The sequence below is a fragment of the Populus alba genome, chromosome 3, assembly GCF_005239225.2.
Source record: "Populus alba chromosome 3, ASM523922v2, whole genome shotgun sequence".
Taxonomy (NCBI): Eukaryota; Viridiplantae; Streptophyta; class Magnoliopsida; order Malpighiales; family Salicaceae; genus Populus; species Populus alba.
Genome location: NC_133286.1, coordinates 18,555,144 through 18,582,954, shown reverse-complemented (window position 1 = coordinate 18,582,954; position 27,811 = coordinate 18,555,144). Strand labels below are relative to the sequence as shown.

The following is a 27,811-nucleotide window of genomic DNA, read 5'->3' as shown; positions in this document are numbered from 1 at the left end:
TCTATAAAAGGAATAAGAATGAAATAAGAAATTCAAAGAATGAGGACTGAAATTGACAAATAACAAACAAATAGGACAATTATGCACTTTAGTTGTAAAAAAAAAGAGAAAAACACAGACAATCGATCACTAGCAGCAATCCAACCATTATCCATCCACACGTGCCAAACCATATGGAAGAGGGAATGACTGCACATCCAAAAAAACAGTGGATGACCGTATCTAGCCACTAGGCCATAGCTATTAAACTCGACCCGGTGATTGACCAGGCCAGGGGGCCGGGTCTCGGGTTTCATGGGTCAACTCGGGTCAACCCGGAAAAATTAAAAAAAAATTAAAGTTTTAATATTTCATATGAAAAAATTCATGTAAATATAGATTATACATATTATAAATAATGAATTTTAAATAATATTTTAAAAAGTTTTTTATCTCACATTGAAAAAACATAACTTTTTTCTTTAGAAACATAGAGTATATGTATTAATAGATTTCAAATCCCACATTGAAAAAACATAACTTTTTTCATGGGAACATAGAGTATATATATGAAAGGGCTTCAAATCCCACATTGAAAAGATATTATGTTATCCTTTTAAGTTGAAGTATTTAAACCAAAATGTTTTTTATCCCACATTGAAAAAACATGATTTTTTCCTTGGGAACATAGAGTATATATATTAATGGGTTTCAAATTCCACATTGAAAAAACATGATTTTTTCCTTGGAAACATAGAGTATATATACTAATGGGTTTCAAATCCCACATTGAAAAAACATAACTTTTTTCATGGGAATATAGAGTATATATATTAAAGAGCTTCAAATCCCACATTGAAAAGATACTATGTTATCCCTTTAAGTTGAAGTATTTAAATCAAAAGGTTTTTTATCCCACATTGAAAAAACATGATTTTTTTTCTTGAGAACATAAAGTATATATACTAATGGGTTTCAAATTTCACATTGAAAAAATATATTTTTTTTCATATGAACATAGAGTATATATATGAAAGGGCTTCAAACCCCACATTATAAAGATACTATATTATCATTTTAAGTTGAAATATTTAAACCAAAATTTTTTTTATCCCACATTTAAAAAAAAAAAAAAAACGGGTCTTATCCGGGTTCGCCCGGGTTTGGCCAGGTTGTTGCCACAGCCGGTCTTTTATTAAACTCGGACTGGTCCAGCCACCGGATCGACCGGGTCCCGGGTCGACCCGCCAGGCCGGGCCGGGTTTAATAACACTGCACTAGGCAACGTCACACACACTACTTGAATAGCGCGGGCGCGCGCCCACTCGTTAGTTTGTGTGGAATACACGCCAGTAGATTTTCAATTAAAAAATAAAAAATAAAATATGAAATATATCAAAATGCCCCCTATAATCTTTTTAATTACATAAAATACTCATGTGAAAATATCGAAATACCCCAAAAGCAAAGCTTCTTTTCTATCTTTTCTGAGGATAAAAGCGTTATTTTACAATTCATGAAAATTTTTTTAAAATAAAAACCCTTATCAAAAACAGCCCATCTTTTTTGATATTGGAGGTAAAAAGATATTTTTATTATTACAAATATTATAAAAAACCAAGAAAATCCTTGGTTAACATTTTAAAATTTTATTAATTCTGAAGGTAAAATTATATTATTTTTACTATGTTTAAAAATTTTAAAAAAAACATTCATCCGCAAACAATCTTCTAGACCACAAATAAAATGCAATGCCGAATGTTCTTTAACAAAATATGTAGCAAGGAATAAATTCGATGATTAAGTTTCTTGATTCAAATTTGGGAGTCGGAGGATCCCATATTAATTTTTGTAAATGTATCTGTTGTCAAAGAGTCCGGAAGATCTTTGTTGAAACTTGGAAGAAAACGACGAGCTCCACTTACGGTTCGGAATCAATGTATGCATTGAACTGGTTCATCATATCTAGAATACGGATTCTCCACGTATATTTTATTCTAGTTCCACAAAATGGAAGCGGTTTACAGGCATTTCGGGTATCCAACTACATATTTTAACCAATCTTTTGGAATATCAGCAAGAATAACTACGATAAAATCTAAAAACATGCCAAGCCTGATGACCATGGGTGACTTGTATTATAATTTTGCCTCCCAAACCGAATCTTATCCCTTTTTCCTTTGGAAAAGATGATTAGTTAAGAGGTTGTATTGCATAAACTCCATCTCTCAGATGCTCCAGATCTGCCTGCTGTCACCACATCACCCCCACGATGCCTGTTCTCCCCAGCTGTCCCACTTCTACTGCTATTATTTTAGTGGTACAAAACATCTTCAAATGCAAACATGTCAAGGAGATGCTGGCACGATCAAGAACAATGCACATGGGCGCAAGAAAGATAGATGCGGAGACAAGCACCACTAAATTATACATTCTCTACGAGACGAATGTAAAGAATATTTACAGTGATATCAAGGACCTCTAACTAAGCATGAATTCAACAGTCAGGAACTTCAGTTGTCTTCACAAATCGACCCTTCACTCGCTTCCTGGTATCAGCTCTCGCCTTTCTTGATTCATACCGTATGTGCTTATCATATCTATTAATACAAAATTTAACATTACAGAGTGCATTACTTGATAAGCATGCAGTAGAGATAACTAGCAAAAGATGGTAGCCATACCTTCGGGTTTTCTTCTTCTCCTTGTAACGTTGCATAGCATCACCTCTATTCCGCACCAACAGCTCCATGTCAACCTTGGTTGCTGCTTCTGTTTTGAAGCCTTCACCTCTTACGAGAATAGACTGTTCCATGAACTGGACATCTTTAGAGCTACCTGAACATTTTGGTTTACAAAAAGCTGTGCCTGACAACACTCTTGCAATAGGGAGGTTGTTACTTTCAGATGTTGCTGGTCCCTGGCTGGATGTTAAGTTATTATTTAAGTTGTTCTGCATTTAAAAAATACAACGTACAAAGAAGAGGAGGCAGATGAGCCACTGACAATGCACAGAGGGATTGGCATAAATAGGCAACAGATGGTATAGAACAGGCCCAGTCACATTAAGGTCAAGGAGCTTTCGCAATCAAACGCCCAACAGTATACCTCAATTCATTTCTATATCATATATGTGAACATACAGAAAAGGACTGCATTCAAAAGCTTAAACATTCAAAGCACATAGCTATGTCTTATAAATTATAATTTAAAACTGGTTAGAATGGTCTGGTGTTAGTTAGATTACTAGTGAACACACAGAATAATATGGGTTACAAATTTCAACTAATTCCATCTACAATATTCACGAGTAAATTTTAAACAAATCCTTCTATTAGACTACAATTTATGTTGTTACTGCCCAAAACTAGAAATACTGGGATTTGACATCCCAAATTGGATTTTTAAACGTTATCCTATCTTCACTGTAAATAAGCAGCGCGTTAACACTTCCTAAGAAAACTTTGTTGTGCCAACTAAAACATAGAAAGTCTGCAAGAAAACCAAAGAAATTCCTGCCAAAAGATTTGACAGGGATTCCAGCCAAGATTCCCAAAATTATCAATAGAACTTACATTAAATGGTGCCATATCATCATGCACGATGGAGCAATTCATCTGGTACATGTTTCCCAACACTTTCGTGTTGGTTAAAGATGTTTCTTTCATTGGTTCACTGAAATTCTTGATCACAAATCCTGCGTCGTTTGCACCATACTCGATTTCTAATTGGCCAGATTCGTCATGACTCCTCAGTTGCCCTAAATGAAAATCCCATATCTGAAAAGGTAGCAATTTTCTGTTATTATTGGAGACACATGATATCCTTTCTTTGGAGATTTTACATAGAAAACTACTCAGTCATCTGAGCGAGGTGATAAAAATGATATGAGCAGGGACATGACCTCAGGGCAAACATTTCCTATCTAGGACAGTTGAAAATCCTTAAACAATTGAATTTTCTAATTGCAAAATGCTATATTCATTAAGGAGCATTTGAAGTTCAAACCTTAATGACACCTTCAAGAAACTACAAGTAAAATGCAACACATACCCGTGATAGACCAGCGAATTTCACCCCAATTTTTTTTCACTGTATAATTATTTAGGTCCCAAATAGAAGCCGCAATCAATTTGAGCATTGTATTACTTGAAAGATGAGCAAACGATACATTTACTTGTTTTGGTTGGCAATGTTTATACTCAATCAACATTAACAAAGACAACAAGAAGAAATACTCGTAAAACATGGTATATCTTTGGAAAAGCTCAGTAATTCATATTTTTACCTGAGTGCCATGAGCATCGGCATTACTGTCCCACATCATATCCTCACCAACAAGTTTTCCATTAGACTTGACACCCACCTCCGTCGGCAGCATAAGCAAAGAAGTAAACGGCATATGTTCGTGCAACAATTGCTCACCTCTAACATTACCATCACTACCACCACCACCGACATTATCATTCCCAAAACGCCCGCCATTCCCATTCCCAAATCCCACACCCTCCCGCCACGCACTCCTACTCTGTGTCTCTGGCACCAAATTCTCTCCTTCTCTACCATCACCACCGCCAAAATCACAACCCTCTCCGTCACCAAAATCACCACCCTCATCACCACCACCACCCTCATCGCCGCCGCCGCCGCCGCCGCCCATCAAATCCCTCTTTAACAACTCCACCAACTGCTTATATATTACATGCTTGTATTTCCCACAACTTGGACTCTTGCTCACATTTCCAAAAACCATAACATTGTCAAAATTCCTATTACCATTATTACTGTTTTCATTTGGCACCATCAAGTCCTGAAAACTAAAATTACCACTAGATTTATTATAAACCCAAGGCTCATTCACCATATCATGGACGACCCCACAAATATTACTACTCCAATTTTCAATCAACGGCTCCTGCTTCTTCTCTTCCAAATCAAAACCCCATAAAGAAGCCAAATCAAGAGCTGTGGGACAACCGGAAAACCCTTCAATAATAGTACGATCGTGTGAAGCGGACACAGAACAACTACCGTGAGCATCCCCGTCACACTCTTGACAGAGTACCAAATTGTCAGTTGCGCAGCGGACAGAAACAAGCTCCGAGTTGCAATTGTCGCAGATCTGTGCGCGGACATGCTTGCGTGAGAGAAGGTTTGCGGAGTGGACATGTTGATCGCAGAATAAACAAAGTTTTGCGGAGTCGGCTCTGCAGTAAAGAACTGCAGTTTGTTCACTGCAGAAATCACATGGTACTGTTTCTTTGATCTTTGAACTGTGGGTAACCATTTTTTTATCTGCTAAGAAAAGCGAAACCCTAAAGAGAAATGAGGAAGAGAGTGTTGGCAGTGAAAGGAGGAAGACGAGATTCTTCTTTCTTTCTTTTTGTAGTAAAAGGTGAATAAATTAATAATAATAATAATAATTCAATGTAGAGCAACAGCCAGCAGCAGCTTTTGTACAAGAGAGGGATGTTGTTGTAGACTCTAATCAATAAAGTTATTGGAATAGTATTATAGATCGCTTTCAAAATTATTTTTGTTTTATTTTTAATATTATTATATTACAAAAAAATAATTTAAAATAAAAACATACAAATCTATGTTGAAACGCAGTTAAACATCCCGCCACAGGAAGACAGCATTTGAAAACACAAATCAACTCATGTTTCTAAAATATTTTTTTTAAAAAATAATTTTTGTTAAGAATTAATTTTTTTTGTGTTTTAAATTATTTTAATGCGCTGATTTTAAAAATAATTTTTTTTAAATAAAAAAAATATTATTTTAATGTATTTTGACATAAAAAGTACTTTAAAAAGCAACCGCAGCCTTACTCTCAAACAAACCATTGTCTAAAAATAGTAGTTATATGATCCATATTTTCCAGTAGGTTGAATAATATTTTTTAAAAAAAAATAAATATGTAAGCTTTGTAATTATTTAAAAAAATTTGATTGTAGATGAAAAAATCTATGAGAACTATTTATGTCAATAAATATAAAAAATAAAATGTTAACATGTTTATTCAACTTGTCTAGTTGTACCTTGAAGTTTTTTTTTCTAATATAAAAAAATTAATGTGTAGGTGTTATTAACATGTTTTTTTTAAGTCAAAAATATAATCATGAATCACAAAATCAACTCTTACATATAACAACATATAATAAATATCATATGTATTAATAATAAATAAATAAATAAAAACAATGCTGCAATTGTTACAGCAAAACACTATTTTCCTAGTCTATGTAGAATAAATTTTCAAAAAACAAAACGTGTAGAGAAAGAAAATAAATAAATAAACAAAAATAATAATATAAATAGACCAAATTTAAATAATTAAAAAATTAATATTTTTTTTCATAAAAAATATGCAAAGAAAGAAAAAAGGAAAACTAAGGAAACATTAAAATCATGAATTTGGCATGCATGTTGTATTTTTTTTTAAAAAAAAAAAAACAATACTAGGTAGGTAAGCTGCTCCAATGTATTTTTTCACAAGAAAAAATAAAATTGTCACTTGAAAAGCCTATGCAATCATCCAACTAAATAAATTAATAACCATTTATGTAAATAAAAAAAAATTGTTGACAATAACCAAGAAAAAAAATGTAAAAATGAGATGTTTATTAAATTTTTTATTTATATAAATGAAAGATAAATCCACCCTAAAAACCTTATGGCTTAAACGATAAATACAAAAAAAAAAAACTAATAAACCCACACCATAAAAAATATTATGAAAGGTCGAACACATCGGAAAAATATAAGAAATGAACACCCACGTTACAATGAAAACATATATAAAAAAAAGTTTAAAGTGAACCTGACTGTTAGCCCGGGTGAACAAATCAAAGACATGATCTAGGACATGAAATTGGGATTACCCCATGGATAGCAAAGCGAAAGAAAATACTAACAAAAAAATATTAAAGAAAAAACCAAAATTAACCTAGGATAATTTTTCAGATATATAATCTGGGTCATGAAACCAAAGTTACCGCATTAAAGGGCAAACCTGAAAAAATAAAAGAAACATGATTTTTAATCAAACAAATATTGATGATGAAATTAAGGGGAAAAAGAATATAAAAAAAACTATACAAAACAAAACAAATAGCAATTAAAATAATTAGGACTAAATTTAACATAAAAACCAACTAAAATTAAATATTTAGGGAAAATTTAAATGAAATTAAATGTTTAAGTGTGAAATTGAAAAAAAAAATCAATTAACAAAATGATTTTAAAAAATAACAATTAAAAGAATTGGCACCAAACTTGACATAAAAATTAAATGAAAAGAAATGCATAAGGATGGAATTGAAGAAAAAAAACTAAATCAAGAAAATTATTGAAAAAAAATAGCAATAAAAAAAATGAAGATCAAATTTGTTAAAAAAACTAACAAAATCAAACAATCAAGGATAAAATTAAAAATAAAATCCAACAAAAAACAATCAATATAAATAAACATTTGCAATCAAAAGTGGAATGATTGAATCAAAAGAAAAAAGAAATTAAATGGATGATTTAAGTTTTTGTATGGTCAGCAGCATGCAATATGAGAAAAAAAGATAAGGAAATGAAAGAAAAAAGACAAGTCAATGGGTGTCAAACAATACCTTACAATACACATGCCATTCAAAAAGAAAAAATGATGCCGAGACGCATTAAATAATGCAACAAAAACTTGATTCAATCACTGTTGTTAGCCACACGCATTACCTATGAAAATAGCAGAATGACTAATGCGTGCCCGATATACATCAATAACCCTTTGTTTTTATGTGCATCAAGCAACTCATGGACTAAAGTTTCTTATTGTTTACTTTTCAAGGGCAATACAATACTTGCATTGTTATTAAAATAAATAAAAAAACAGTATTTCCCCAAACAAATCAGAATGATAAATCGGTCATATATAGAGATTATCCAAACCTCCAAGTAAAACTTTAAAAAGTAAATAATAAAGAGTAAAAGAATAATTTTACTGTGATAAACTACAGTGGAAAACCATCTGGAACAGTGTTTTCCACGATACTTGATCTTTTGAACTTTTTGGCTGAGCTGGCACGTTAGATTCATTTTTAAAGTCGCGATCGTCCAAGATTAATGCTTCCCCCCACCCCCCACCCGTGTTAAACTATTAAAGTAGCAGGACTATTGGTAGGTAGTTAACATCGCCTTTGATGTGAAATCCCAGCTTTTATAAAAGTAAGTGCTTTGCTTGATAAATCAAAAACTCACTTTCCTCAATTTAAAAAAATGAAATACAAAGTATAATATTTATAAATCAATAATCGTTTTATATATCAACATTATATATGTGTGTGTGTGTTTTTTTTTTGGGGAGGGGGTAAATTATGAGATATTTGTAAAATATGATTTAAATATGAATCGTTTTCTCTTGAAATTTATGCATCTTGGACCTCATCTCTAACTTTATAAATTAATAATTTCCTTATATATTAAAATTATATACATACATGGCTTAATTATGAGACATTTATAAAATATGTCTTTAATATTTACTTGTTCTCTCTAGAACTTATGCCTTATTGGACCCATCTCTAACTTTTCTTAATAAATTAAAAAGCTTCAGTGTAGTACTCTTGTACTATAGAAGACAAACATGATATTGTATTTTTTTTTATAGATGTTTTTATTTGACTTAATGTTCATATATAATTTAAGGATGCATCAAATGTAATATTATTTTGTCGCAAAAGTGGTTAAATCCATTAAATAAAACTTAGACGCGGGGTGAATTCATTGTGTCCCTGAACACATGTCACTACTCATCACAAGAACATAATTACTTTTATGCCCTCCGTAAAAACCAATGAACTACCTATTATGGGTGATATGGTATTTCATCATGGTCAATATTATATTGATTATGAATAATTTGATATTTTCAACTTTTCTCCTATCAAATTATCTTTAAAAATTAATTTAACCAAAGCCTATAGTTTTTTTCACCTCTCCTTTATTAAAATACTGAAAATAACTTAATTGCTCTTAAAAGCGTAATTTCTTTAACTATTGTCAAGTTGATTTTTTGTATTTTTATTATAATCAAGTTGACCGGGGATAATTTGATATTTTAATAAATACATAATATAAATAAAAAACAAAAAGTTATTAGAACGCACGTCGCACGAGCTGGCATTTGGAATGCCCCCACACTCTTTGGAAGGCGCATGTGGAGTCGCCAAGTGATCAAACACCAGCTTTTACGGTGGTGTTTTGAGTTAACTTGGCAACCCCTTCATGCCTGAGCAACGGGTGTGCTTGACAAATTTTTGGTTTGATATTAACAATATTTTCTTTTCTTTTCTTTTTCTTTGTTCTTTTTAATTTTCAAACCCAACCCTTCAAAAATTTAAAGCATCCATTTAATTTGTTTTTTCCTTCAGATTTGGTATCTGATATTTTGAATACTTTTCTTTTTCTTTGTTCTTTTTAATTTTCAAACCCAACCCTTCAAAAATTTAAAGCATCCATTTAATTTGTTTTTTCCTTCAGATTTGGTATCTGATATTTTGATAACTATTTGTTTTATTTGAAGGTAATTTATAAAATTAGATTTTTTTTTTTTAATTTTATCTTCCTTCGGTTTTTTCATCTGACATATTTGATCATCATTTTTTTATAGCTATTTTTTAAATTATTTTTTTAATTGATTTTTTTTTTCAGTTTCATCCCACATCAATTGTTTTTATTTTATTTTTATTTCGAACTTTGTCACTATTATTTTGATTGCAATTTGTTTTGTTTTAGATTTTTTTTACTGAAACTTTTATTTTTGATTTCATTCCTTAATATTTTATTGAATGAGGATATAACTTCATGATTTTTTTGAATTTTTTTTTTTTATGTTTAAAAAGTATCTAATTTGAAAAGGGCCAACGGGTCCTTGTTTTTTTAATTTGGTATTGGGCTAACCTACCAAAACTATTATCCAGATTATAAGATTGAAATAACTCCATAAAAAACAAATAAAAAATCAAGAAACTTAATTTTCAATAAATTAATGTTGAATGATGAAATAAAAAAAAAATCAATTGAAAAAAGTAATCTAAAAACCTCAATTAACCTTTTAAATCCATGTTCTTTAACATATCTAATATTAAAAATTGAAAAAAAATCTATGAAATGACATATTTGTTTTTACATTTTAAAAGCGCTTTTAAAAAAATTTAATTTTTTTAATTTAATTTATTTTAAATTAATATTTTTTTAGCATTTTATGATTATATTTATATATTAATATTAAAAATAAAAAAAATATTATTTTAATATTTTACAAATAAAAAATACTTTTAAAAATAATTATAACTACACTTTAAAACACACCAAATCAATAGCGGAAGTAATCATAAAACGGGGACCATAGAAAGAAATTGAAAAACAACTCACGTGCGAAGGCATATGGAGTGGAGGTAGATAAGCCTTTTGTCAGGTGCAGGTGCGGCAGCATCACATAAGAGGAAAGGATTTGTGGGCCCCTATGTCACAACTCGTCATCCATGACGTCTCTCCTGCTCGTTTTGGGTTAGTTCCACCGTTCTAGGAATTTATTTAACTCTTTCGTCTGTATAATCCTCAACCTTTACCTTTTTATCCGCTATCTATTCAGCCTATAATGTACTAAAGTTACTTTCCTTAGAACAATATATATATATATATATATATTTTTTTTTAAAAAAAAAAAAAAAAAAAAAAAATCAGATAAAAAATCAGTTGAAAAAAAATAATCAAAACAGACTTAAAAGCAATTTAAATGGCCGATGATGATGTTCAGAGCAAATCATATATTAAATAATATTTTTTTTAAATCTATTTTTTTATTAAAATCCCAACATTGAAGAAGGATTATTTTTTTTAATATATCTTTAATTGTTAATTTGATCAGGCGCGCGCGCATATATATATATATTAGATGATGTATTTCATTACAAATTTTTTTAGAAAAATAAAAAAATAAATTTTGATTAGCAATGCAATTATATAATGAAATAAAAATAAATCAAATTCTATTAAACCTCTTAGTCCATAAACATTCTCATATTTTTTTATGAGCCATTTTTTATTTTGATAAAAATGTCCCTTGAATTATCAAGAGAAAAATTATATTTTTTTAAAAAATAAAACATTAAATGATTCAAAAATTAAACAAAATTGAAAAACCTATAGAAATTTTTAAAAAAAGCCAAAATAAAAAAAATCAAAGAGAAAAAATTTAGAAAACTAAGAATAGAACAAAAATTAAAATTTTAAATGGGTGGCCTATTTGGTGATTTGATCTTCTTCCCCTCTTACCATCTTTCTAAACATAATGTTGAAAATCTGAATCTTAATTTAGTATCATTTAACAACACATTTAAGCTGAGAAACTGCGTGTTGGATTTCCTCTACAATAAAAACCGCAAAACAATCTCACAATCTCTCTTAGTGAGGTTTTTGCTGTCAAAATTTCTATCTGGGCAACGTTTGATTTCCAATTCCAAAGTTGTAAAATCTGCCTTTTGACTTCTCTCAAACTTATAGCTTTACTTGTTGAATTGAATCAAAATTCATGATCCTATTGTTTAATATCGTCAAATAAAAATTAAACAATAAATGTCAAAAGAGACAAAAGGAAAATGCTGGGCCAGAGGTACGAACCTGCGCCTAAAAGCTACAGAGCTTGCACTCTGACAACTTGGCTAACGCCATTTGTCTGTCATTAGCGCCCACAATTAATTTTAACAAAATCAATTTTATAAAAAATTCGCCAAACATCAGACGGCATCCAACAATAGTGGTGGTGTATAAAGAATTTTGGCCTCTAAAACTTATTTTTCAATAGTTTTTTTTTTAATTTAAAAACACATTAAAAATATTATAAAGATAAAAATAAATCTATATATGGCAGAAAAACACCCCAAAATTCAGCGATAAAACCCCGCGCTTCATAATAAATGTGCCAAGGGGTTTAGTATATAGCTATTATATTGGCCCGCGCTTTGCAACGTGTTAATATTATTTTTATAATGTTAAAAAAATATTAAAAATATAAAGAATGTTTTAAATCCCTTGGGTTTGGGCCATGCTAAACCCGCACCTGGGTCAAGCAACCTTAACAGACCTAAGAGAAATGGGTATGAGGCCATGCCAGACCCGAGAGCCATGGGTCTGGGGCTATTCTAGACCCGTGTTCGGGTCTGGCACCAAACATTGTTGCCAGATCCAAAGCTATTGGGTTTGACATTGTTGTCAGACCTAAATAGCTTGGGTCTAGTGTGTTGGTAAGATCTAAGGTGTTTGGGTCTGGTAATCCTTGCTAAACCCAAACATTAAACAAACAAACAGATTATAATTATGTACCTTAGTTATTATGAGAGAGAAAAGAAAGAAAAAACACAAATAGTCGATAACTGGCAGTAATCCAACCATGATTTGTCTATACGCGCTACATTATATGGAAGATGACATGTTTGTGTATCTATGTAGACGATGTATGACCAGATTTTACTGTTATGAGGTGTCTCACACACTTTTTTAATGGAGTAGGTGCCACCCACTCGCTGAGGTGTGTGAAACACTCGCCATCAACTTTTCAAATAAAAAAAAATAGAAAAGACAATGTGAAAATACTAAAATGCCTCTCATGGTCATCTTAATTACACACTGTACTCATGTAAATTTCACTGTCACAATCCACATTAATCTGTGTCTGGAACTACAATGAAATCCCTACGTCATTTTACTTTTTTTTATAATAAAAAGTTTGTTTAGACTTAACATGAGCTTTTACTTACTTTTTTTTATTATTAGTTTAGTAATTCATTTTTCTTAGGTATGTTTTTTATTTAGTTTAGACATGAGATTAATATAAATATACTTTTTTTATTCAATTTAAACATAAGATTAATATAAGTAAAGTTGTTTAACTTATATGTCAATAGACTAATTAAACAAAAATATTTAGTTAGGGTTTTTCTATGGTGACTTTGATAGAATTTTGTATTGCTCATGCTAGCTTTTTTTTTTTTTTGTGTTATTTAATATCAAAGCCTAATGCTTCCTAGAGGTTGGTTGTTGAATAATGTGCTTGTATAAGAGAGGATGATCATGTTAGTTGATAGAGGTGAGAATTATGAGAAATCATGTGGAGAGTGATTATGGTTCTATAGCTAATTTAAAAAACCTGTTTAAGAGGTGAGGATAGAGGAGAGAACCTCTTGACGATGATGATATTGTGGAGATTTTGATGATGATTATGATATTAATTATTACATAAACAGCGACAACAATAAAAGTAATAATGTAATAGATGGTTTCCATATTAATGGCTTCAAGTTGGGTGCAAAGAGAATATGAAAGATATTCAACATTTTTATTTATTTAGACAATGCCTTTTTTTTTTATTACAACTTTGTTTTTATCACAAAATGTAGATTTAATCATGTATTATATAAATGCAATACATGATGATAAAATAAGTTTAAGATTTGCAATTCATTACTCTATAAACAAAAAAAATATAAAAATTATGAATTGAGGTTTCTTATATAAAATTTAGCATGAAAGGACTAAAGCTAAAACTTATAATTGAGATTGGGGTAGTAACAATTTAAATTTGAACATGGGTTCTTTCTAACCCGATGGATTGATGTAGGAGCTTTTTTTTTTTCTTATTCAATTTGAAAATTTATTTTCCTAAGTTATTTTTTTTATTATTGTTTAGTTTAAGCTTAAAATTAATATAGATAAAGTTGTTTAATTTATATTTTAGTAGAATAATTAAAGATAAATATTCACCAATAAAATTTCAAATTAGAATTTTTATTTGAATATACTATGATAGAATTTGTATTGCTTATGCTTGGTATTTTGCTGTGTTGTTTCTTATTGCGTCATATTCATCAGTTGCGGTGGATGGCGCAGGCAAGAATCAAGTCAACCTATATGTACATCCGAGTTCATATTGGAGAAATATAACAATTAACTCGTTCTCGTCCATGATTGAGAAGGGTTTTTTTTTTTTTTTTTACAAAGAAAGTTGATGTTATAAAATAAAAGTTTTCCACCAAATGACTTTAAATTTTCATTAGTCTTTTGCTGATTTTTAATGATACTGCAAAATCACATGTTGAATGCCAGCAATACAACAAAACGGAAGCATCCAGCGTTTGGTGCTTCCTGTGTTAATAGCTGGAAGTCTGATACATGTCGGGGGTGATGGCATGTCGCAGACACCTCCGCCTGGTGGATCTACCACTCTGGCGTTTAGAATGAAGTATTTTGATGTGTTTGACAATTACAGTGGTTCATCAACATTATTATTTTATTAATAATTATATTATTTGATAAATAATCATTCTGTTTTATTATTATATTTCAAATCTATAAAAATATGTTATTACAAAGAAAAGAAACATAACAAAAAATACATATATATTTTTTTGGTCTTGTCTTTTTATTTTTTTAGAAGTTTAAAGGCCTTAGTTATATTCTAGAGATGTTATTTTTGTGTGGGACAAATAAACACTTAAAAACAATGTTTTCATATCTCTAAACCAATTCCATATTTGTTTCCATCCTAAACTTTCCATCCAACGTTTGGTGCTTCCTGTGTTAATAGCTGGAAGTCTGATATATGTTGGGGGTGATAGCATGTCGCAGACACCTTCGCCTGGTGGATCTGCCACTCTGGCGTTTAGAATGAAGTATTTTGATATGCTTGACAATTACAGTGGTTCATCAACATTATTATTTTATTAATAATTATATTATTTGATAAATAATAATTCTGTTTTATTATTATATTTCAAGTCTATAAAAATATGTTATTACAAAGAAAAGAAACATAACAAAAAATACATATATTTTTTTTTTGGTCTTGTCTTTTTATTTTTTTAGAAGTTTAAAAGCCTTAGTTATATTCTGGAGATGTTATTTTTGTGTGAGACAAATAAACAGTTAAAAACAATGTTTTCATGCCTCTAAACCAATTTCATATTTGTTTCCATCCAGCGTTTGGTGCTTCCTGTGTTAATAGCTGGAAGTCTGATGTCGGGAGTGATGGCATGTCGCAGACACCTCCGCCTGGTGGATCTGCCACTGTGGCGTTTAGAATGAGGTATTTTGATGCGTTTGCTTTCCTAATTATCTGGAGTAGAACCTGGTTAATAGGAGTTTGTAATTAATTTGGAGTTCCAGAGGATGTTTTTGTCCCGTGAGATTACGTGCCATGCCAGTTTCTTGTGTTATTGGAGGATGCGTGGGAACTGAGGTTGCGAGTGCTTTTGGTGGGAAGGCTATCTGAGAATTCTGAAGCAGCATTTAATGATACTGAAACCTGCAGATTAATATGGAGTTTGGAGGTGCAAGTCTCAAATAATTGTTAGAGAGAGAAAAAGGAAGGAGCCGATAAAGTATACTGAAACTTGCAGATTAATATGTGACATTGTTAGAGAACAGAGATGCTGCTCATGTCGTTGGCAGTAGTGCCAGAGAGGGCACGTGAACGATTATTTGAGCGGTAGTGTTATAACAAATTAGAGTTTTATTTGGTGATTATATAAGAACACAACATGCGAACGCTTCCCATGTGAGCTCATAATTAGCATTTAAGTTGGCGATGCTAATTTCTGCCAGCACGAGTTAAGTTTTGTAAAGGTTTAACAAAAGCATGCTCTGACAGCAATCACATGTTTTGACTACAATAGATTACAGCACTTTTATGGATGCAACAAAAACATGCCTAGCTATGTTCATTAATTCTGATTTTCTACTCACAAATTCAATGCAGGAAACTGATAGAAGCGTTCTTAAGTTTCAGAATGCCTTGAAAAATGCTATGCAAATGACCCATATGCTGGAGGGTATGCTGTCTGTCTCAGTTTGCCAACATTTCTTTGAAATGGTCAGCTAGTTTACTTACCCTGAAATTATGCAGCATTGTTAATCTATCTGATTTTATGCTGTTCATTTGTTAGAATAGGTTCTCACCGGAGGCCGGAGGACATTACATACTTTAAAACCCAAAGGATGGGATAAATTAGCTGATGAAAAACCCAGTATACTTTCTTTCTCTAACACATGTATGAGTTGCGAGTAACTGATACGATAGTGCAATGCACACCGGTAAGCGCATTCTGCTTGAAGGATGAAGCAGGTGTACTTCCTTTAAAGAAATTATCAGATACTTGCATCATTTATGTCCGTTTGCTGCCAAACTTTCAATTTGCAGGTGTTGATGATATTCTTGTGATTATGTGCCTTTACATCTAAAATATAAGGTTCCAAAACTGCTGTCAAACAACTATTTGATCAAGATCACAAAAGTTTATACTCCTTGCTATCTCTGCTGTAGAAACTATATAAGAATGATGAAGAAAGTCCATGTTAATAAAAAAAAAAATAACAAATTTGGCAGTCACGGATTTAAAATATTTTTTATAACAAAATTAATTAGCAATATACAGAAAATATCAAAGAAATAGTACATACAATTGAAAATATTATCCCGACCTTAAATTGTTCACAAGAACACTAGTTTTGGACGAACATATCAGCTCATCATGCCGACCTTAAATCTTTTTTCATTATTCAATGTTGGATTTTTATATATAATTCAGTTCTTTCTTTCCTTAACCCTTTTAGTTCTTTCAATCGAGTATTAATTGATCACGAGATTCAACTTCGAATTTTTTTAATAATACTAAATACTTTATTAACTAAATGGCTTATTCGTAGGCCACAGTTTAGAATTGATTGAATCGGTTAAGTTAGACTCCTAGGACATTTTAGGTGTTTGGTGGTGTCAACAATGTAAATAACAGGCGAGGGTGGTAAAAAAAGAGGCAAGAATCCATACAATATATGAAAATAGAGGAAGCTGGAATGATTACTGAGATTATCAAATAGACATGTTATATCCTAAATAACTCAAAGTGATTTAGTAACAAGGTTTTCGGGGGTGAATTTGGTACTGCAATCTGCTTCATTTTCCGTAGTTAAGATGGTCAAAACAAGTGTTTCTTGGCGTTGGAAGCCATTTACCTATAAAAAATCTTCTATAGCAGGTTAATGGAATAAAAAATGAAAATTGTAAACTTGAAACTTGAAAAATTTATGGGATATTTATAACTTATAATTTTTATTTTTTTTATAAAAAAAGTGATTAAAGAGTCGATTTATTTTGATAAAATTAATGATAAATGAATATCATTTATATATATATATGTATTAATAAAAAAATAAATATCTTTTATAAAAATATTAATAAGACGAAAATATAATAGATTATTGTGAGATTTTTTTTTACATTTAGAAATGCAGAGAGTATGATCCAAAATATATTGGATCAGTAAAAATATTCTCTATAATAAATAAAAAATTCTCATATGCTAAGCTTTTTTCTAAAACTAAGAGGGTGTTTGAGAGTGCTTTTCAAAAGTGTTTCTGAAAAAATTTGAAATTTTTTTTTCTTTGAATTAATATGTTTTTGATGTTTTCAAATCATTTTGATGTGCTGATTTCAAAAATAATTTTTAAAAAATAAAAAAATATTATTGGTATGCTTTTCTGAGTGAAAATCACTTTAAAAAACAACAGTAACCACACTTTCAAACACGCTCTAAGTATATAAGTATTGAACTTTTTTTCTAAGTTGAGCCTTTTTTTCTTACACCAAGCCCATTAGAATTGGGCTCTTTCTGAATTTATAGAATTATTGTTTATTTTATATATATATATATATATATATATATATATATATATATATCTTTTTATTTAAAATAAATTAAAAAAAAAACTAATACAATTATTGTTCTAAAAGTGAATACGGCGAAGTTCTGAAAAGGATCACTTCACGGGGAACATGAGCTCTTTTAGCGCACGTAAAAAGCGTTATGTGTTCACTTTTCAATAGATAGCCCCTAGGCCCCCGCCCCCCACCCATCGGCTATATTCAATAAAAGAAATTACATGATCACACGAATTAAAAAAAAAAAAAGGTTGGAAATGGGATTAGAAAAGAGATGATTAATGGGGTTTTATTTAATTAAATCAGCCATGTTATATCCGGCTTGTGTGTTATATTTCTTAGTAAAACTTAAAAGAATATTTTAAGATAATTAAAACAAGAAATTCGAGCTTAATTAATCTGTGTAAATTCATTAAAATGGTTGCAAAAGCACACAATACAGGAGAATCCAAAAGCAGCCGATAGAAAGCAACTAACGAAAAAATTCTCGATGAATTGGGGATGGAGGGCTCGCATGATCTCGCCTTGTCACGAGTACAACAATGTAAGATAATAATTCCAAATAGACATTATTATTTCACATGTTTCTCCCATTAGATCCTGTGAGGCTACAAGTGGGGCCTGTATGATGATAACACATCTTCATATGCATGCCACTACCCTTTCATGCACAGGATTTTCGATCTCACGTCTCGAAAGCGGAGGAATTTATTTAGTAATTTGATAATAGTTATTTTTTAATATATTTTTTTAAATATTAATATATTAAAATGATATGAAAATATTAAGGAAAAATAATTTAAAATAAAAAACATAATTTTTTTTAATTATTTTCAAAAACAATATAAAACGAAAACAAAGGAAATGTATCTTTTGTTGATGTATTATTGAAGAAGCATGGTCGAGTTTTCTAGTTCACACGTTTATCCGTTAAAATCCCGTGTGATTTTCAGCCGTTGAATATATAAAATCAATCAAGTCGGCATCACCAACCAACCATAAATCGAAACGTTGCCACTTTAGAAGTCGGCCTCGTACAACTTCAACCAATAAGTAGCTGTCAGGGTTTTGGATCGGTAGCGAGGACATTGACTTGTAGTAGGGAGGGTCGGAGGCAGGGGTGGCTGGCAGGGCCCCGGCCCCTCCTTGCTCAGCCAAGGATGACAACTGCCTTGAGAACTGCTATTAATAATAATGAGACTATAAAAGTTAGAGAGAAACGAGAGAGGATAACGGTCCATCCATCCCGTTTTCATGATGCCTGGAAAAAAATAAATATCCATCTCGACTAAAATCTAAGATATTTCGTTGAAGATTTTGCGCTATCCTCTTGCCAAGTAAGGTCAAAAACCCCCATCTCGGATGCCCTCGATCCAAAGGGCACGAGACAGCAGTCCACGATAATAATGGAAACGATAAAATTTACAACTTGCCATAAAACTTATTACATTATTGTTACCTCGGACACTGCGAATTGGATGGATTTTTTTTGTAATGTAAAAAAAATATCTAAGTATTATCAACATTTTTTATAATAAAAAATAATAATTTTAAACTTAAAATATAATGTTTATTGGATAATATTTTTAAAATAATGATATTATATCATATTTGATGATGATGTTTTTTTAAAAAATATTGATACGATGTTATATTGGATTTATCCGGGTTAATTTGTTAATTTTACGATCTTGGTCATGAGACCGTGATAATTCTATAAAAAATATTTAAAATAAATTATAAAAATCAATTCACAATCAATCCAATATCAAGGGATAAAATTGATAAAAAAAAATTAAATTAAAAAAAAATATAAATCCAACCCAAATTATCCTGTAAAATAACCATCACTCAATCAATATGTGATGCCAATTTTAAAAAATACAAATTAACTAGCAAGAACATGTCAAAAGAAAAACAAATGCTTAACCACTTTTTGAAAAAAAAAACGACATCGCGTTGGGAATTTTTGTTTTTTAACACGAAACAACCTAATTTTGAAAAAGTAAAAACATTAAAATAACAATTTTTTGTAGAAAAAAATTAGTGAGTCCCATTCAGGTTGACTCAGTGAGTCATTTGAGTTTTCACGGGTTAACTCATAACATCATCTAGATTTGTCCTAGTCAACTGCTTAGATCTTCTTAGTATTTCCTAGTCAACTATATGAACGGTCTAAAAAAAAACCTCATCTAATCTTGGCCTCAGGTCATTGAGTCACTCAATCAACTTGCCAGGCCGAGCCCCTGTAACAGTGGTTCTTACCCTTCAAATCTGACCCATTGAATATTTTCCACGACAAGAATCTTGGCGATTAGATGATGGCACATTAGTGAATGATAACGCTGATATATAATTCGATAGAGCAGTATCCTAGCAATCCAATTGATCTCATGGCACCCTATCATTGGCTTATAAATAGAGGCCGAGAGGCAGCCTAAAGTCTCAGCTTTGCATCGTAACAGATGGCTCCATCTTTTGTATTAATCGAAGGAAGGTACTGAAGAGGGATCCAACATGAAGATAAAGAGTCTTGTGTGGTAGCCAAGGATGACTTGCCTGTAGCCTCCCTCGGATTCAAGAACACGAGCATTTATGCAGTGCTCAAGAGAAAAGGAGAGAATGATCTCAGCTTGCAGCGCGCTACAAGGTCAATCCATGGAAGCAGCGAGAAGAAGGCGGTTTATAGCTAGAATCCTCATGAGGTTCACAGCAAGTGTCCTTGGCTAACGAGACGGGCTCTTATCTTTCATGTTGGATCTGCTCTTCGTGTGCTCTGCTGGGCAAGTTTTTGATCAGAAGTCGCTTTGGAAGAGACGATATATCCAGCTAGCTTCTAAGAGGTATATGCTCTTCGTGTGCTCTACAATTTATTTGATTTGTTTCCTTTTAAAAGTAGAGCCATAGCTCCTCTGTATTCTTTTACGGCGGCTACTTTACATGACAGCAATATACACAGGTTCTTCCACCACGCATCGAGGGCTTCGTTAATGTCGTCTGCTAAGGTATCTGTATTTTGTATGTATACCACATGCAATCGCTTCTTGCACGTATGGTAATTGTAAAAGGGTTAAACAATACTATTTATTTGTAAGTTCGCCGAATAATCTGAAATGATGCATATCTATAACAGCAACATGATGCATATCTACAATGCAATGTCCTCACAGCACGGAACATGAGCATCAACTGTTTTATATTTTTTATATTTAATGCTTATCTTATAGTAGGGCAAGAGATCTCAGATAGGCTAAGAAGGAGTTCTAAATTATATAGATATGATTTAAATAAAAAATAATTTAAATAGCTGCTACTCATGTTAGCATTCCCTGCTGTCAGCAATACTTGCTAAATACTTGTATCTTCTTTTTTTTTTTGAAGAGATGCTTGTATTGCTTTTCGATTGTTATAATATCTTTCAATATTTAATAATAAAATTATAATTATATCGATTTTTTTCCCTTACATCTTACTAAATTTAGAGTAACGATAAAGCAAAACTAAAGTAACGATAAAGAAACTTATAGTATTTCTTGTTTTGTTTTGTTATTTTTATATCTTATTCTCATATGAAAAACATATCTACCTAATTTAAATTTACCTCAAAATAAATTGTTATAAAAAAACAAATAAAATCCGAAAATATAATTCCAATAAAAAAAAGGCTGCTATTCATATTTTTCTTCTGAAAAAGCTCAAAGTGTAGCTGTTAAAGAGCCTGGCATTGAAGATTTGTGTATATGATTCTTTGAAGAGTATGGAAAGTGAGACAATTCTATAAATTAATATCTTTAAAACCATAAGAATTTATTTAATTAATTGAGATATTATTTAATTGATAAGTACTTAATAAATTATTAACTTACATATTAATTAATAAAAAATTAATCTATCAAGGTATTCTTTATTTCTTTTTCCAAAATAAAATAAAATAAAGTTAATACATATTATATGAAAACTATCTAATTACTAAATTATGAATTATTATTATTATTATTATTATTATTATTACTACAAACCCTATATGTTACCAATAAATTATTTGTTAGTAAATGAAAAATAAAATTTTAATATTTGGAATAAGAAAATAATCTTGATTTTGATTTGTAGCATGATTCTCCCAAACTCTCATCGCAATATTATCATTGGCTCTCCCCCATTCAAATTTTTCATTGCATTAAAAATTTAGTAATGTCAGTAAACTAATCAAATTAACATTATAAAAAAAATATTTAAATTAATACAAATCTTAAACCTTGAAAATCATGCATCGACCTGTGCTTTCTATTTAGGATATTGAAAACCCGGCTCCATTGAAACAATGAAATTTTCATCGATGATGTAAACTATTTTTTTGCAACCTTGGTTCATTCCGATCGCATCCATAATCATATTCCTATAAGGATCATTAGTGTCATCTACAACTCTATGCATGTTGCTAACATTAGAAGTTAACCCAGCCATCATCTCTACCAAGGTATCGTAAGGAATATATGTTTCTTTGTGTGCATACAAACACAAGTATTTTTTTTTATGAATTCTTTTTATAGAAGATGCATCGTTACAATATCTGAATCGATAAATTTTTTATTCTTACACCAATTGCATGAGCATCTAATACCGCCTCCACTAATATTTCTCAAATTAGATAATATGTAATTAATAAAACTATGAACTCCATTAAAATATGAAAATGAACCCGTTAAATAAGTCATTATTTATTTCATCACAAAACACCGGAGTCAAGAATTTGACATAAGTTTCATCAATTTACAAACAAATACAATTTAAAAAAATCTAAAACAAACCATAACATGAGCAAATTATAAATCCATATAATAAAATTGTTTGAGATAAAACTATTAAATACTGAACACCAATACACACACACACACACACACACACACACAACAAAGTTAACATTTAAAAATTGTGTTCAAATAAAAAAAGGGTATATTTTCTTAAGGTGGAGAATCCTTAATAAAATATAAATTAGAACACGAAAGCTGACAAATCAAGTGTTTTGGCGGCTAAATTTATCATGGGAGGTTGAATTGTATTGAGATTTATGGAGGGTAACTGTTTGTTACAGAAAAAAATGCATAATAAAGAAGGAGAAATAAAAGAGGGAGAGGGGAGGATCAATCACCCTGTCATAAATAAAATATTACTAATGGATCCACTAATAAATTGCTCCATCTGACATTTCATCGGTCATTTTATTGATAAAAAGTGTTACGTCAATATCGCCTGTAATTCTATTGGTATATACTAAATGATTGTTTCTGTCGTTATATTTATGGAAAAACTTTATCACCAAATTAATTTTGTTGGCAAAATTTACATGTCAATTATATTTTTCTTTTTTTTTTAATTTTTCTTTTCTCATTGCAATTCCTTCAGTTTTGACAGAATGCTTTTGTCGGTATTTAACAACAGATGTAGTAATGGAAAAGTCTGTTTGTAAAATTCATCATTATCTACTGATAGAAAAATTCCGCCAGCAATTACATTTATATTTGCTAAATTTCTGGCAGTGCAAGCAAATACAAAAAAATAAGAACTTCCAACACTCTACTTTGATAGAAAATCAAGAAACTGTTTGTTATTAGTTATTTTCCAATAGAAGCTAAAAAAAGCTTTAACTGTGATTTTTTTTCACTATTAAACAGAAAAAAAAAAAGCTCTTAAAACACACGTAAGAAAACCAACCACGAGAAGCAAGGAACTCTCTTCTCTGTCTTCACAAACACAGGTCTACTTTTGGTTTGGATTCTCCAAAAGCGGGGAAGTCTTGCCTGAAAGAGGTTGTTTAGGTAACACTAGTCCCGTGGCCTATAATACGACGTGGACCGGGGGGGAAAATTTCAGCATTTAGAAAGAAAGTTAAGAGACCACAAGCTTGCTTTAAAAAATGTAATAAAAAAAAAATCATGATTCTAGTCATAAATCCAGCTATATCAAATAAGTTTATCTTATCTAATAAGATGATAAAAAAATAATAACATCATATAGATCAAACTAAAAAAAAATGATCAAGATTAAAAAAAAAATCATTAAAAGAAAACAATGAAAATACATTTCAATTTAATAAAGCATTATAGGAAGAAAGTCAAAACAAAAGGGTAGAAAACTATACAGGTCGACTTGAGTACACCTATGAAATCAGCAATATGTTTATAAGATTGATAATTTTTAGAGAAACAAAAAAAAAAAATTAAGGTAAAATATCAAAGGATAAAATTGAAAAAATATATATATATATAAAAAAATTATATCACACATGTTACCCTTTCAAATCCATAACCCTCAATTTCTAACCAATCCAAAGCTAAATAATGAAATTAAAAAAGAATCAATCCAAAACAAGATCAAATATTGAATAAAAACAAAATATAATGAAAAATTAGCATTGTTTGATTTTAAGGTGAAATTAAAAAAAATCATACATTTTACAAAAGGAATAGAAAGAAAAAGAAATATAAATCAAAAGAGATAAAATCAAATTTGAAATAAAAAAATAAGCAAAAAAAAAATTTCAATGAAGGATGAAATAGAAAACAAACTTGAAGTTAATAAAAAAAAAATCAAGATGAAAATCATACAATTAAAGACATCATACAATTAAAAACAAGAGGGGCTAAATCATAAACCTAAACAAGATAGAGCGCAATATAGATTTTTTTTATTAGGCAACTTGTTTTCAAGGAGAATAAAAAGAAAAAAGAAAGAAAAGGTGGCCGCATCCAAATCACCACACCAAACATTGCATGCGCCACCTCATTAGGCAATAGATGATGTAAGGATTTTAACGCCACCGCAGATGGACAAACTCCACCACCACACGCCGCTGCATACACCGATATAAGCATGCAGAGTGGTGGTTTGACATATCAACATATGCTACGCACGCATCAATCATTTATTTAAAAAATATTTTTTAAGTTTATTACAGCTATTACAAATAAAATAATAAAAAGGCAAAACAACCCTTGGTTCAAGTTTAAAAAATTATGACTCCAAGGGTAAATAGGTTAATTCATTATGCATTCAAAAAAGACAAATGTGCCCCTAAACCTAAATTAAAATTATTTTGATTTAAGAGTATTTTAGTCATTATATTGTGTTAAGATAATGTGAAAATGTGAAAAGACCACATTGTGCCCAATCAATATGCTAATGATTATTTGATCCATGTGAAATTACAATATTGCTCCCAATAGCTAGCTTAATGCCTTCTATTTTGGAAGGGCAATACCCCAATCGGTTGTTTTATTTGTCAAGAAAAAATCATTTTCATATGAAGATTTTTCAGCAGGCTCAGCACATATTTTGTGCCAAAGTAAAATAGGACACAAGCTTAAAAAATAGCTTTTTACAAGAGCAAACACTAAAAATCAGAGCTGTACTGTATGGAAAGCACTGCTAGTTCCCCTCTCTTTGAAGCACATATGCAACGACAGTACCTTTTTACATCTACATGCATGAAGTATCGAACAGTCTATAACACAAAATATATAGCAATACACATGTTGAACATAGAATTCAGCCTGGAAGAATGCAAGATAGAGATAACAAACAAACATATTATGCAGGCAATGCGAAGCTCTCCTGTGTCCAGTGAGGAGGATCCATCACTGCACAAGGATCTGATTTCTCAAAGTCCGCAACCTACAGCAAAACAGAGCATACAACCGTTACCATGCTAGCATTCTGATCTTAATACAACACTAGAGAAGTTAAAGAAAACCGGGAAATAACAGGGTGAAATGTATGAAATGTCTCACCTTTTCTTTGCAGCTTGGACAGTAGTGATACTTGTGCCAGAGGCAGTCCATAGAAGGGCAAAGAAAGCAAAAACCAAGCATCAAAGGCATCATGCAACCAACAACAGCTGCCAAACTAGGCTTTGATCTGTATTCAGGAGAGGGAGGATCAATCCATGAAAGAAATGACAAGACAAGGACAAGAAACGAAGAGAACATAGAGTGCCAGAACTTGGAAAACTATTGCAACAGTGAGATAATTGTTTGTTCCTTTTCTGTTTCGACAGTCTACTCTTCAACAACAAAGGAAAAGAGAAAAATCTATACAAGCAAATCTTATTAAGTATGTAATGGTGTTATGGAAGTACCATTTCATTAAAAAAATGCAAATTTGTGTTAGTACCATTTTTTATGTTTGTATAGACAATAAAACACTGCAGAGTTGCTCCGTCAGTTCTCAATCCCTTTATTCCAAAGCAGAAATTCAGAATTCAAAGGAAGAGACAAATGCCAACAAACATAATTCCCAACAACATTGCTGGTTCAATAACAACGGCTATGAGTGATAGTTTCACTAATCTGGGTTACACACAACAGCATTCACTGAATTCGAATGGAGAAAAATCGTCTTCATCATCAAAAATCCTATTCTTCATTACTAAGTTAGCAGACAAATTGATTATTTTTTGGAAATCGTTTCCTCTAAAAGAAAGACAGGAAAGCCAACATATAGGAATAAAACTTCGAAGAATTCGCAATTAATTGTAAAATATTCCTAGTAGTTGTGATTTTGCATTTAGCAGGAACAGCAACTCAATTTTGCATAAATAACCACTGAAAGTTTAAGATATTGGCATATAATAAGATAAAAAACCTAAAAGTGGCAGAGAGAGGATTAAGTGGTTACCTAACGAAGGTAACGCCTGAATTACCACAGTAAACGCAGTTAAAAGGAGCAGGGGTGTCGCGATACATAGTCTGTTGAATCGGGATTCCCTTCGGATCGCCGACGATTGCGTTTGGCGGAATAGCTCCGGCTTGGTAAGGGTTCTGGCCGGCGTAGTAAGGAACTCCGACGACAGGCTGGTCTTGTTGCCCCATTCTCAATGGATTCCTGTTCCTATTAGAGATGGATCAAGATAGATGTTTTTTTTCAATGAACAAGAGGATGTTTGGGGTTTCTATGTAGAGCCCTTGATAGCAATGCTGGAACGCCACTCCTCATTGACTATTATTTAATTTATTTTAATAAAAGTAGTCGATGGACTCGTCGCTTGTCAGGAACGTTCCGTTTTAACTTCTTAAACCGGGAACACCTTGAATAAAACTAGTTGGATTGACAAGTTGGACCGTTGCTAAACATGAAGAATTTTTGCTTAAAATTATTATTATTATTATTTAGGTTTTTAAATTGATGTTAAAAATAAATTTTAAAAATAATAAAAAGATATTTAAATAATGTATTAAATGAGAAATCAATTATTAAAAACTCGAATTCTACAAAATCCCATCAGATTTTATATCTAGTAAAAAATATCTAGAACCCTCCTTACAGGAGTTTGGTTGAATAATTGGGCGACCGGGAAGGTAGGAATTTCTTAAAATCCATGTGCTTCTAGACGTGTCCATGGCTTCTAGATGAACAATTTACAAATGAGTCGTTGATCACTTCCAACTTTTCACACGTGCTTGAAGCCTAGAAGCTGGCATCATCCACTGTTCCTATTTCATTCTCTCCCAGAGCATGCAAGTTTATGTTTGAGCATGTCCAATGGGCCTGAAGCCCATGGTTTGCCAACAAGTTCTATGCCACTGTAAAGTGCTTCTATCTACAGCCCATGGATAAATGGACTACTAATGTCTCATAATTACAGTGGCAGAGCCCAGACATGTATGATGTTTGGGCCAATTGACCTGAGCTGCCATGTGGATATTGTATATCTATGAGCCCGGCTATAAAACCCGAACTGATAGATTGTCTTTTTCATGATAGAAAATTAAGGTGTTGTGTGTGAGTGAGAGTGAGAGTTATAGGATGCTCGGCAGATAACAAAATCATCATAGTTTTGTTAGATAATGATTGTTAAGAAAAGAAATGTTTGAAAGCCAAATTAACCACCACGTATTAATGGTATTTTTTTTTATTTAATATTTTGTATAATATATTTATTGCATAATTAAAAGAGAGAAAGATTATTAATCTAGATATAAATAAAAAAATAATTTAAAAAAAACATATAAAAAAGAATTAATTTTTTAAAAATGAAAGGTCAGGCATTGTTGGACCTGACCCGTTTTATTA

At 31.1% G+C, this 27,811-nt stretch overlaps 2 protein-coding genes and 1 long non-coding RNA gene across 4 annotated transcripts; 1 reads left to right on the top strand and 2 right to left on the bottom strand.

The window, feature by feature from the left end:
* Positions 1–2,347: 2,347 nt before the first annotated feature.
* On the bottom strand, positions 2,348–5,431 carry LOC118054453 (zinc finger protein CONSTANS-LIKE 15). Of its 2 annotated transcripts, none has more exons than XM_035066050.2 (4): positions 4,268–5,431; positions 3,555–3,758; positions 2,664–2,899; positions 2,348–2,579 (listed from the first exon to the last, which is right to left on the bottom strand). In XM_035066050.2, exons 1-4 carry the CDS (start codon positions 5,264–5,266, stop codon positions 2,477–2,479), a joined length of 1,542 nt encoding a protein of 513 aa, XP_034921941.1. In that variant the 5' UTR covers positions 5,267–5,431; the 3' UTR covers positions 2,348–2,476. The 2 variants fall into 2 exon arrangements, with proteins under 2 accessions (XP_034921941.1, XP_034921939.1); XM_035066048.2 differs by having other exon boundaries at positions 2,664–2,932; positions 4,268–5,425.
* Positions 5,432–19,959: 14,528 nt separating this feature from the next.
* Positions 19,960–21,193, top strand: LOC140955431 (uncharacterized). Its single transcript, XR_012169474.1, has 2 exons — positions 19,960–20,586; positions 20,691–21,193. It is a non-coding gene; the product is annotated as an uncharacterized lncRNA (long non-coding RNA).
* Positions 21,194–25,103: 3,910 nt separating this feature from the next.
* On the bottom strand, positions 25,104–26,756 carry LOC118054452 (GSH-induced LITAF domain protein). The gene is made up of 3 exons (XM_035066047.2): positions 26,417–26,756; positions 25,531–25,657; positions 25,104–25,414 (listed from the first exon to the last, which is right to left on the bottom strand). The coding sequence occupies exons 1-3, from the start codon at positions 26,608–26,610 to the stop codon at positions 25,331–25,333; spliced, it is 405 nt and encodes a 134-aa protein (XP_034921938.1). The 5' UTR covers positions 26,611–26,756; the 3' UTR covers positions 25,104–25,330.
* Positions 26,757–27,811: the final 1,055 nt, after the last annotated feature.